The 13,195-nt window shown below is 34.6% G+C and overlaps 1 protein-coding gene across 1 annotated transcript in view; it reads right to left on the bottom strand.

Annotated features, from left to right (window-relative positions):
- Window positions 1-13,195, bottom strand: part of DOCK2 (dedicator of cytokinesis 2) — a 188,221-nt gene that overhangs the window by 117,171 nt on the left and 57,855 nt on the right. The window contains exon 26 of the mRNA XM_035338697.1: window positions 5,437-5,579. Coding sequence (XP_035194588.1) covers window positions 5,437-5,579 — 143 coding nt within the window. The remainder of the gene's footprint in view (window positions 1-5,436; window positions 5,580-13,195) is intronic.

Below are 13,195 nucleotides of genomic sequence, written 5' to 3'. Positions count from 1 at the left end.
CTGTTTTACTTACAAAGGTCTAAACAGCTTTTCTGTTTTGTTTTCAGCCCTTTTTATTGTATATTTTTCTTGAACTCTAATGATAGATTTTCTGTGTAATTCACTCCAAAAGCAGTTTGCCACCTCTTATTTCAGTATTGTATTTTTTAAATAATTTCAAGGTTTGCTTTGAAGTGTAGAACATTTGTCACCCTTATGCATGGGGGTACCAGTTAAAAGTTAGCATATTGTTTCAAATGAATGTTCTCAGTGATTGAAAGAAGGCATCCTAGTACAGCAGGGGTCTATGGCTCGTCACCTGTCATAAAACATAGAATTTTATCAGGCTACCAGTTAACACAGCAGTAGAGGAAAGGCGAAGCAACCTGGAGTACAACAAGATTCAATACTGACATTTCATATATTGCCTAAGTGCAAGATTGCAGCTTTTATTTTAACTAAGATTTTCTAGTTTGAGAAGACAGTCTAGCAACCCACTATAGATAATGCATTTCCACAGATCAGATTTCACTTCGCATGGATGACATACATTCCAGGGAAACCTGGAAAATGCACCATTTGCCTGCAGTCTGTTTGGTTAAACCCAAGATTTTTCAGAAGCCAAATTAACATACTTGTACCATACATAAATGCTGTCTTAGAAAACAAGAATTGTATTATTCCATTTAATGGTCATCAAAAACATGCTTGACTTATGTGTTGAAAAGGATTTACTGAGTGCCCAAGGAATGAAACAATCAGAGCTCATTCAGGTTATTCCAGCCAGCAGCAGGAAGTTTTCTTACAGTACTCAACTACCTTCCAATGCATTGATAGGATGAGTGACGGTACACTCAAGTTAGTTAATAGAAAATCCAAACCAAACAAAATCTCACTCTCTAAAAACATCTGTGCAGGGTAATAACAGTTATTGTTGGATTTAGCTTTCATGTTCTATTTGAACTTCAACAGGGCGGAACAAAAATTAGAACAATTCTGTTGTCTCTGAGTCAACCGTGTACCTTAGAGTGCAACAGAGATATCAGTTATTTGGACAGGGACAAATTTGGACTAACTGAGTAACTCCTTCAGAATTATAAAACTAAACAATCTCTACTTGAGACACCCACTTGAGATCTCTCCTTGGTCAATTTTTTTCAGCTGTACCAGCTGCGTCCCCTCCCAAACTCTTGCCTAACCCTAACCTACTCTCCCTTACAGTAACGACAAACAGAGAAGGCCCTGACACTGTGCAAGTACTATTCAGGAAAAAAACACCAATGAAAGTTTTAGTTATCAACACTGTTTTGGTATCAAATCTAAAACATAGTGCAACATAGAGCTGTCATAAAGAAAATGAACTCAAACCCAACCAGACCCTACGCACTGTCTTAAGCGTCCAGTTCTGTGACTTCTATACAATTCCGAAGTCTTTCCAGACTTGCTTGCTAACATAATCAACAGCTTAAAATGCAGCTCCTGCCAATTACTGACTTTGAGAACAAAAGGAAATTATACATCTCACTTCAACCTGTAGCCTCAACCAAGATTTTACTTCAGATTCCAAGAGAAGTTTACATTTAATCTTGTAATCACTAAAAGGAAAAATAATGTTCTGATGCAGTAAATAGGCTGCAGTAAAAAGGCTGCCAGGCTGCACACAATGAAGTTGTTGGAAATGGGGAAAATACACTATTTTAATTAAAGTAGAAGCAAGAAGTCACAGATTTCACCATGATCTTTATCAGTGGTTCATGTCCTGCAGTTCTGAACCGTAACTGTATTTTACAGGTGATGAAAGCACTTGCACACCAAAGCTATGAAGCTAATTTTAGATACGATTCAGTCAAAACAGTATCATCTATGTCCAAAAGTTGTTTTCTATAGAGCCAATTTAAAACCAAACTTTAGTGTCTCACCCAGATCCCTAACACTGTTTCTTCAGAAAAATATAGATCTTACCATAAAGCAATGTTCTTAAAAATGCTCTTGTTACCTACAAAACCCAGGAGATAGACAGCTGATGAGAACAGGGTTTGAAGATAAGGACCTGACAATTCCAACTTGCCCACTCACCTAGCTACGCAGGGTAGAGCAGGAGAGCAGAGCTGCTAATATCACAGAACCCTTGACAAGTGCAAATATATGTTTAAAAACTTATATCAAGTCTAAAGATCAGGTCAAAATATAGATTTTGACTACACAGAAAAACTACTGTGGCTTCTTTGAGACCTCTGGGTATCTTCTACTTCTGGTGATTTTCACATAGTAAAGATGTTCTCTTCCTTTAGTCATATTTTTTTCCTCCTTCAGATAGGATACCTCAAAATTATTTTTAATTATGTTTCTTTTTAAATAAAGACAAGTGTTCAGCAGAGCTCAAGAAAATCATGATCTGTGGATTCTGTCAAGGAAAGGAAGAAGTGCTACTAATAGTCACCCATTTCCTGTTGTAGTTACAAAAAAGTAGTCTTATACTCGGTGACAGTTACCTAAACTCATTCTAACATCCTTGCTGCCTCTGATCAGTAATTACTTTGCCAGAAGGCAAGCCAGAGTATGTATTATCCTCAGCAGAAGAATCTGGTTCTTCTGTTGATTTCCAACTGTTCTACAATGTTTCTTATAAACTTGAACACAATTCCTCCAGAGGGGTTGTCACATGCTGATAATACTATTAGATTTAAACCCGTTCCAAGAGCCTTTTCTCTTTATATTAGAAATTCACCATTGTTTATTGCAAACTCAGTCCGTATATAACTTCCACCCAAACATCTTGCAGAGCATCTCCAGTTACACAGGCTACCTTCCTTAAAAGAACTGATTGAAGAAATGTGTAAATGTATTTATTTTAAAGATACATACTTCCATTTTGTTATGATAATAGCTGCAAATTTAGCGACATTGCCTGAAAAGCTGTTGTTTGTCATCATGCAACAAGCTGGCATGGCTACCTCCTTCCATAGAAATAAAAGGACAGTATTCATATTATGCTTTTAAACAACACCAATCTATACAAAAATTATATAAACTTAATTGGATTGTTAAGAGACTGAAGTCCAAATATGTAAAGAGTACAATTACCCACAAATCCTCTGGTGTCCAGCTGTGCTTAAGGATATGTATCATATCGATGGGTTAAAAAACAAAATCAACAAAGAAACTATTAGTAAAGTTAATATTCTCCCCAATAACAAAATTGCATTTGATTTCAAATGCAGCTAAGCATCTGCCTAGTATCAAAGGAGAATATCAGCAAGGAAAAAAAAAAAAAAAAAAAAAAAAAAAAGTAAGCTTTCAGAAGTTCTTAGCAGCATCACACTAACAAAGCAGTTTTTTAACTAAAATGATCCCAAATAAAAACTGAATAGTTTTTTTGTTTGTTTTTTTTTGTTTTTTTTTTTAAAAAATCCTTGAGGCATACGCTGCTTAATTCATTCATGCAATTGTCGTAAACCAGCAGTAACAAACCTCTCAAACACAGAATTTACTAAAACAATTTCTTCCAATCATCTTTGCACTTCATTCAGAAGTTATTTCTAAATGAATGGGCACAGGAAACATACCAATCCAGAAGTAGATCATCTTCCATGCCTTAAACTTTATGATTTTATTATTTTTGAGGATAATATATCACTTAAAGTATTTTAAAGTGTACATCTACATTTAAGTGATATTTTTTTCCCAAGAATTACTGTTAGCAAGCATACTACTAACTGGCTTTGTGCCAACAGCAACAAACTCAAAAAAACAACAAAAAAAAAGGAACAAGACAAAAGGTTGAAAGGGGTGGGTTTTGCTAGAAATAGAAATTTAATGAACTAATAAAATGAAATGCTTTATAAAAAAAATCTACATTTTCAAATACTTCCCCCGTGGAGAACAGCTGATTGCATTTCTACATCATTTGGGATATCTCAATTCATACTCTTGGAAATTATTCTTCAAAATGCACCGGACTGCGTACGTGCATACTCATGGAATCATGGAATGGATTGGGTTGGAAGGGCCGTTAAAGATCATCTAATTCCAACCCCCTGCCACGGGCAGGGACACCTAGGTCAGGTTGCTCAAATACCGAGCAACAAGAGTTAGGGTTCTCCATACTGTTCCACATCCAGCAGTTATTGTTCACTCAAGCAAACAGGAGCTACAAACCAGACTTTCAATAGGAGGTAACAAGTCTTTGACATGCCAGCCACTTTTACTATGGACATATGGAAATAAACGTAATGTATGTGGTGCACATGCAGTGAGCATAAATCTATCTTTGTGGCTGTGTTTCACCTTTTTAAGCAAAAGGTAAATAACTGGTTTACTTTACATTATAGCCTAATGAACTTAAAACTTCACACTCTGCCCTATCATACTTTCACCATTTCTCTTATGAATTCAGTTTGAAACCCAAGCTTTCCAATATCTCTCAAAAATCACCTCATATCAATCCATCCTATGGTGCTTAAAGGAAAAACAAAAAGTTCATAACATTCACTATAAGATCACTCTGTCCAGATTTTCCTGCACAAACAGACAAGCCTCTTGTTATGAATACCCCAAAAATTATGAAATCACGAAGCATGCTGTAATGATTTCATTCATAAAATGGCCCAAAGATCCACAGTGAATACCAGACTAAAATGACAACTTGCCTTTATCCAAGGCCTGAAAAATTTGTAGATGTATCAGAAAAGTATAGCTCAGGATAAAACGAGCACCTGTTCAAGGGAAGAATTACAGCTTTCCTAATGCAGTTATGAGCTCTTCCTAGAAGAAATTCCTCAAATGATGGTGAAACTTGATTGAATAACCTACTACTCATTAAAAGGCAGGGGACTAAGAAGTCAATTACATATTCACTCAAATGAGGAAAGTAACCATCCAGACCACAATTTCTAAATTGCTCAAAATTACAGGAGCCCAAGTGAAAACTGACAGTCTCAAAATGAAGTATAGTAATGTTCTCTATGCACATTGCTGAAAGCAGAAAGCATAAGCTACAGTATTTGTGCATTAAAAATGATAATCTTTCAGAAAGCAAAGATTTTCATAAAATTAAATGGCCTTAAATTTGAAAATTATTCCAAAGACTTAGAATCACATTCTAATTAATTTCAGTAGTTACAACAGGGAACTTCAGTGGTCGGAACTAGCCAGAAATTCTGTTAGGATAAAATCAATGCCACCTCACCACTTTTAATAATACTATGGTGATTTGCAGCAGCTGACTTTCTAAGGAAAATAAAACTGAAATAAAAGAAAGACACAGCACAGATTTCAGCATTTCACCTTTAAAACATCAACTGCTCTAACTTAAGTTTATGAAAAATAAGAAAAGTTCAATTTGACACCAACTCGTATTAAAAATTTAAATGAGATTCATCAGCATCAATAATTTACTACTTAATCAGCTCAGGCTTACTACAGACTTGTGCCATCTACATCATCATCAATACTTACAGGGTCTTGACAGCTCAGAACCTCCAGGATACTGTTGAGTAATTCAACACAGTACTTCTTCTCTTGGACCTGCTGATCATCTTTCTGTTCCAGTAGTTCCTTCAGCTCTTTGGTAATCACAGGGAGCAGAATGTCCCTACATTCTGAAAGAATAAAAATATTATATATATTGTCTTAAGAGCAAATATACATGAAACACTATTTGCAAATAAATACCACTTCAATCAGTGAAACACAACACCCTTTAAAACAGCTACAATCTCTTCCAATATGGAATTGTTGATTTTGAAATCATGCCTCAGGGATACTCGTAAATTATTACTGTGTGATATTTTTGTAAGTCTACAGTATTTCTCATATATATATAATAACTATAAAAAAAATCAACTCCCTGAAAAAAAAAAAATATATATGTTTTAGCTAAATACTGAGTGCTGTTTAATTTGTCCCAAACACCCAGGGAAAAAATATTCAATTTACACACAAAGCATCTAGAAATACTCTATGTTTAAATAATGAAAAGATTTTAATGTAAGAAGAAATACTCTTAGAAGTAATACTTCTGAAAATAAGATGAAAACAACAGAATTTTCTACGTGCATCGTTTTGAAACATACTTTCTAAGAACACATACAAAAATGCAGATAGAAAAAGGACAATAACAAAAGCCTTTCAAGCCTCAGAGGAGTGAGAGCTATGCATATATCCATTCTTTATTAAATTGAAGGAAGGTGACAGAAACTATAATAAATTACATTAAAGTCTTACATACACACTGCCATTTTGGGACAGAGGTGCTTTCTGAAATGCTGTAGGGACTAGATGCACAAATTTGAAATAACTTCAGTGGAGGTACTGACTAAATAGGGATAAAAGGTACAAAAGTTGTGTTTTTTTCATGTTTGTTTGTTTTCTTAATTTATTGACACACCACAGAGTGATTTAGGTAGCAACTTATTCGTACAATGCTATGTAGACAGAGTACAGTGCCACATTGTGAATAATACTAAGCACATGCTTCAAAGACTTTATATATAAAAATAACCTGGGAAGAAAACAGGAGTAAACGGAGATTCAGAGGTTCTACCTCAGAATAAAAGAAATTTGCAGCAGCATATAAGACACTAAAGAAACATTCTACTAACTGGCAGAGAGATGAAGTTACTTATTTCACTTGAGTGAATTCTTATTGCCTATAATTATCTGTCTGTTGTAAGCATCAACTCTTTCAAAAAATATTTATATCATAAATTGGATGCTATTTTCTATCAATAAGAGATCTCACAGTTTCTGAAAAAATAATGGAACATAACTAGAAAATTCAGTTTTTACAAACAAAAATGAAAACGTGACTTTTTTTTTTCTTTTAAGACTTATTTAGAAAACCTGTACCTGGATATAAACTATTCTAACTCACTGATAAACCCATTGCGAACCACGGCAAAACTATACTATGTGATTTAAAATCAAGCCAGGGACTAGGAATCCCCCCAACAAGGGTACTAATTCTGGATGGCAGGAGGGGAAGAAAGTAAAGGATGAGAAGAATGGGAAGATTATAAATTCCTGAATTTTGCAGATGAAGCAAGAGAGGCCACCAGTACAGAAGATTATTTTTATTTCAAGTAACGGCTCCTAGTCATATAAGCCAGCAGCTTCTAATCACGTCTTAAGGGCAGAATCATTTTTTTCCTCAGAAAGTACCTCTGCTCTTGGTAATGCCACAACATGAATAAAATGCCTTTTTTTTTTTTTTTTTTTTTTTTTTCTGTAGCCCTTCTTCCAAGCTACAAGAGAAATCTTATTCAGCAACTAAATTACAAACCCTGTAATAAAACCACAATTACAGACTACATACCAACGCCGCATTTCCTGTTCAAGGAACACAGAAAGGATTTTCACACAGCTTACGGCTTGTGTACGTGCAAACCCACAACTTTCCTGCACTGAATGCAGGGCACAGACTATCCATCTCCAACTCAGAAAGAAAATAGCTGTATAAAGCACTTAGTGGATCATACTGCAGAGCACACTAACACTCCTAAAGCACTTCAGTGTGGATTTGCATCCATGGAGACAGAGAACTCCTCTCCAAAAGTTACCAATACTGATAGCGTAATCAGCAGCTCCAGACATCAAACATTATACAGCTATCTCAAACAGATTTAATATGAAAATTAGCAAATTAATTCCGTTCTTGATCTCCTTATTTGAAGCACCTCTAATAACCAGTTATAAATGTAACAAATGTAGTGCCCTTAGCTTCTTGACCAAAAACTAATACAAAGAAAGATCATTAGCAAGGTTAAAAGGTTATATGCAATACCTTTAAAACTTTCTAAAATTTCATTCTACATTTTTCTGGATAAATAATATCCAGCTCAACTCTTAAACCACTGAAATCACCAGTAGCAAATATAAAAATTATCTTTATATAGTTTTTTAAAGTTACAGGAAGCAATTTCATTACAAATCATAACAAAAATCTGTACTTACTGAACTTTATTTCAAAACTGAAGTAAGAGAGCGTATGAAGTCCTGTATTTTAGTTAATGTGCATTTTAAATCTGTAATTATATAGAAATTGTCAGGACTGCAAGGTAAATATTATGGGTATACTAATCACTGAATTACACCTCACTCCACATGCCAGCAATACCACATGCCAGTGAGACCAATAACTGGCAAGTATAAAGGAGATCATGCACTGCCCACCTTAACGAAGCATGGAAGTAACTAAAGTTATCTGTTGGAAGGAATTTAAAACTCCTTCATACCAGTGTTTTCAGAGGCCATGTAAAACTTTTCCAACCAGAGGGTAAAATGCCCATCGCTGTCCAACTCATCTAAACCAAACATTCACACACCTTTTTGTAAAAGAAATAAGTCTCCTCTTATGTATGAAGCCATCCAGACTTCTTAAATATCAAGAAAGCAGAGCTTCTTGCCAAGGAAAAAAAAAAAATCCTACTTCACTTAGAGGGCAGCTGAGGCAGAAAGTATAATTGATTTCCTCCAGTGTCAAAAGGTAATTTATCTGCAAGCTTCATGACTCCCAGTTGCATTTTCATTATAAATGAAAGAAGTCCATAGCTGATACATATAGAATCTATTAAAATGACTTAACATATGCAGCTGATCAATTATTTACTGTGAAGTTGCAGATGTGAACAAAGTTGAAGGGTTGACCTATAAAGAAATTCAAAAGCCTTATCTATTTTATTTCAGTTTTTTAAAGAGCAACAACAACAACAACAAAAAAACACATTTCTAATTCATGCAAAAACTGTTCAATATTTTTTAAAAACAAATGGAATGGATTGTGGTAATTATCTTTGCTTAGATTAAGGCTATATACTTCTATTTTGTGACTGGCCCCTACATAAACTCAGCTTGTTATTTAACACAATATAGGAAAATTACATCATTTTCTGTGTAGGGAACAACTAAGACAACATACTTTTAAGGTATTAATTAGAAACAAAAGACAATATTCTTAGAAAAGGAAAAAAAATGAGTGTTGGAAGAGCCTTACAAGTTGAAGTCATCCTATTAGGGGATGCAATTCCAAGATACTCATATAATCTAAGTAACTGAAGTATTTGTAGCAAATGACCCCTGATCTCAATCACGGCTTGCAAATGGATTGATATTAACAGAAAACTACAGTCATTACTTCTTTTTTTCCCCTCCCTCCAACATCAGGATATTAACATTAAAGCTATATCATTATTTAGGCAGCCTTTTATATAAAACACGTAGTAATCCTATTACCATGGGACAAAAATTTCTATTGAGTGGCTATATAAATTCCAGCTTATAATATTAAGATAGGATTGCACAAGTTAAGTAGCAAAACAAGCAAAGTGCTCATTTGAACAGCAACAAATCATTGGCTAGAAAAAAAGCTGAGTAGGAATTAAGAAAACCATGGAAGGAAAGTTTACAACCATCAAAGAAAGAAATAGCCAAAGTAAAATGTTCTGTTATGGTATTTGAGAACTTGTGTTTATCAAACAGTCCTCCCTCACTACACCCACACACCCTTTCAAGAAAGCTCATCACTGATGGGAGGGATGTGGAAAGGGGGAAGGTACTAACTGCTTTTTTTGCTTGATAAATTTAATTGCTAGCTGCTTCTTTTTTTTTTTATTTATTTTTTTTTTTTTTTTTCTGCTTGATAAACGAGGTAAGAAGTTTGCCAGCAAAGACATACACTCTTTCTTAACTTTAAAATCCATGAAAAAAACAACTGATCAATGTTTTACTGGCTTTTCCTGGAAACTAGAATAAAACATATTGCCTCAAATTGTATTTGAACACAGAAAACATCTGTTCCATCAATGTCCCTCAAAAGAAATACTGTTCTTTAGAATATCTATTAATCAGTCCCAAAGTCCAACACTTCTCAGAGTAAAGTTCCCTGGTAATAGCTTCATTATGGTTCAGGTAGATTCATTCTGCTAAAGGATTAAGCATAGCTGTGTGTAATTGTGTAACTCCCCTATTTAGAACTCTTTAGAAAATAGCTAATGATTTCTTTTGTATCAAGCACGTGAAATTCAAACTTAATGTCATTAATGCAATAATGTCATTAGAAAAGGCATTTGGGTCTCCTTCAGCAAAAATCACAGGTGTGCTTCATTCCTGACTGCCTCATATGTGCAGCCAAAACAGTAATAAAGATTTAACACCACTTTTATCTCCCTTAGGAAACACTACACTTGATTACCTGGCAAGACTGCAGTCATAGCCATCTGTTAGGATGGTTTCATGCCCACTTGAACTGGCATGCCAAATTAATAAGGACATAGGTGTCATTTGAATACAGATTTAGAGCAAAGCCTTAAAAATAAAATCAGTGAACAACATTCTTTCAACAAGGAGAGACTTCTGATGGCAGTCAGTGCACAATTACAATGCCATGCTTCTTCACAAAGGACATCTGTTCACAACAGCAGGCATCTTTCTCCTGAAAGTCTTCCCTCTGTTATTTGCCATGTAACTCTTTGTTGGGAGCACAAAAATCATGAAGTTAAAATTTGATGTATTTTTTTCACCGGTAAATCTAAATTTCCCAGGTGAAATAAAAGTCAAAGAATTGAGAGAGACTGTAAATTACCTACAGACTGAGAGCACTGTAAGCAGTGAGTTCTGTGTGTCCTGGAATCCAGTACTGAGGCAGAAAGTCAGCACACAGCGCTGGAGCCGGCCATTCCAGGCAAGTGTCAGCAAGGCTAGACAGCAGAGTAGGTATTGCCTTAACGGTCACAGCACACCACCACCACCACGCATCAAGTACTGCAGAATGCATCCAACTCCCAACTTCAAGTTTCTCTAATTTTGGATGGGAGCTGAGTTGTGTCATTTATTGAAGGGCAGCCTGAACATCTAACGCCACCTTTGCTATAACCAAAACAACACTGAGCTTTCAGTGCATTTTCCAGCTTGCCTGCAATCACTGCAGTCTTCCAGCCTGCCACAAATGCTTGTCAGCACGTCCTCTCCAGCAAATTTAAAAGTTTGCCTTGTGTTTGGACAATGGAATATCCATGAATTCCAACTTTCATGTTTCCACATTTCGTTTAATTGATACACTAAACTAAAATAAGCAAGAGATTTGCACCAACTCTTGTAATACAGCTGTTCCCTTTTCCACGTGACAGTTATAAGCAGACTGTTTGACATTTAGAAGTTCACTGTTAAAGTTAGTTCACCTAGCTAGATTTATATTTCCCTCCAAAAAGCAAAGATCTTGATGTATTTGTTTTAAAAACTTACCATAATGGGTCAAGACCAAGAAAATGTTACAAGTAGTAGATAATTATCAAAACATCTAGCATGTTACTTACTTCTCCATAAACGCATGAAGATAATGGCTTTAACCCCTAATGTTTCATGAAAACAAATACTTGTAGATATGCATATGCCTTCCTTATCCATGTCAAAATACTGCATGAATAAAACTGGGAAATATAGGGTTTGAGATGTGATGCTTTCAGGATAATACACCCCTAAAAAGACCACTATATATTACAAAAGGCAGAAAGACAAAAAGAAAAAGAAAAAAAAAATCTCACAGAAGTGTTTCTTAGAAAAATATTTTTAAAGCTAAGTACAAAACTCAGAGCAGATCCACAGGAGAGATTATTTTTCAGTGTAGAGACATTTGTAAGACATTTGTTATTTATTAACAGTAAGTGTTTTGGGGTTTTCCCAGTAGCTAAAAAAGGGAGAGTCAAATTCCTTAACAATTTTTTACTTTTAAACATATTGAAATGTTGGAAAGTTGTGTTGAACACAGTGCAGGAAAACAATCACAGAAAATGAAAAACAAAACTTCAGCTTAAGTATTCATATCACTGAGAATACAACTTATTATGAAACTAGCTTATTATTACTATTATTATTATTTTATCTGTGACTCATTTCTGACAATAATAAAATTGAAAGATGTTTCATCAAATTACTAGTGTTCATTCAACTTTTTTTTTCAGCTTAGCTCTCAACAGTCCTGAAGACAAAAACAAAACACTAATTCCTACATCTTTAATTGGATGACACAGAGGAGAAAAAAACAAGAAGATAATTCTAGTTAGGTGTCATCATTTTAACTCTAATACTTTCCTTAGTAGATCCTTACTTGCACTTATCTGAACTTACAGCATTGACTTTCCAGGTAGATGTTTAAAAGAAGAAAAGACCAGAAGTTATCTTTCTTGTGCAAGTTAGGCATTATACAACGCAAACCTGTGTTTTCTAATCGGTCATAGTCCATGTAGCACATTCAAATCATGACAAAGAAGGATTCTAAAGAACATGAAAGTAAGAGTCATTTTCGTGTTTGCTCTAACACAGAAGTGTATTTCAGTATCTAGCAGGAAAATCTTAGATTCCTGAGGCTCTACTGTACAAAAACATGATTACCAAACCCACTGTACAAAACCAACATTACCAAACCCACTGGTATTCACTTTGTACTGTATTACACAAAGCAATGTCTTCTCCTCTGACAAGTTGTCACTAGTTTACTATTAGAAGTCATGAAAATATTTTGATTTCTGGACAAGCTTTATAGAGCATACACTTTTTGGCTTGAATTTCACAGCTCACTTTCATTTACTACAGGAATACATACATACTGGACAAAGTTTTCTATTACACAGATTTGTTATTTATAGTACATTACATTTTGCTGTTAGCAGTTCCAAGAATCATACTACACTAAGAAACAAACTGACTAGGTGCAGTTCTAACAAACATGATCCTAACAAATGTGAAAGTGGGTATTCATTACAAAGAATGAAGTGTGTATAACCTCTTAAATGATGCAGGAATTAATGCTTCTGCCAACAGTATTATATGTGAATCAGCTGTTGCATCATTTATTGCGTTAATCCCCATTACTAAGTTACAATTACTTTTTATTAGTGGTAATGTAACTTTTTATATCTCAGATTTACTGAGCTATATTAAATCCAGTCCCCAGTTTCTTCATAAAGAGCTGACCAACAGCTACTGAAGCATAACTTGAAATTAAACAAAAATATAAATCAATATATACTGTATATTAGATATATGCATAATTTATGGTTCTGTCTGCCAATTAAAATTAGAGACACGGAAATGTGTTGTTACAAATTTCAGTTTACCTATTTTATGTGGGACTGACTAAATTGAATATTCTAGAATTGAAAATCATACTGCAATTAAAATGTTGTCATTTTACCTTTAACAACACACAACATTCATAGCATAG

Source organism: Oxyura jamaicensis, chromosome 13, assembly GCF_011077185.1.
Source record: "Oxyura jamaicensis isolate SHBP4307 breed ruddy duck chromosome 13, BPBGC_Ojam_1.0, whole genome shotgun sequence".
NCBI lineage: Eukaryota > Metazoa > Chordata > Aves > Anseriformes > Anatidae > Oxyura > Oxyura jamaicensis.
This window is presented reverse-complemented; position numbering and strand designations above follow the sequence as displayed.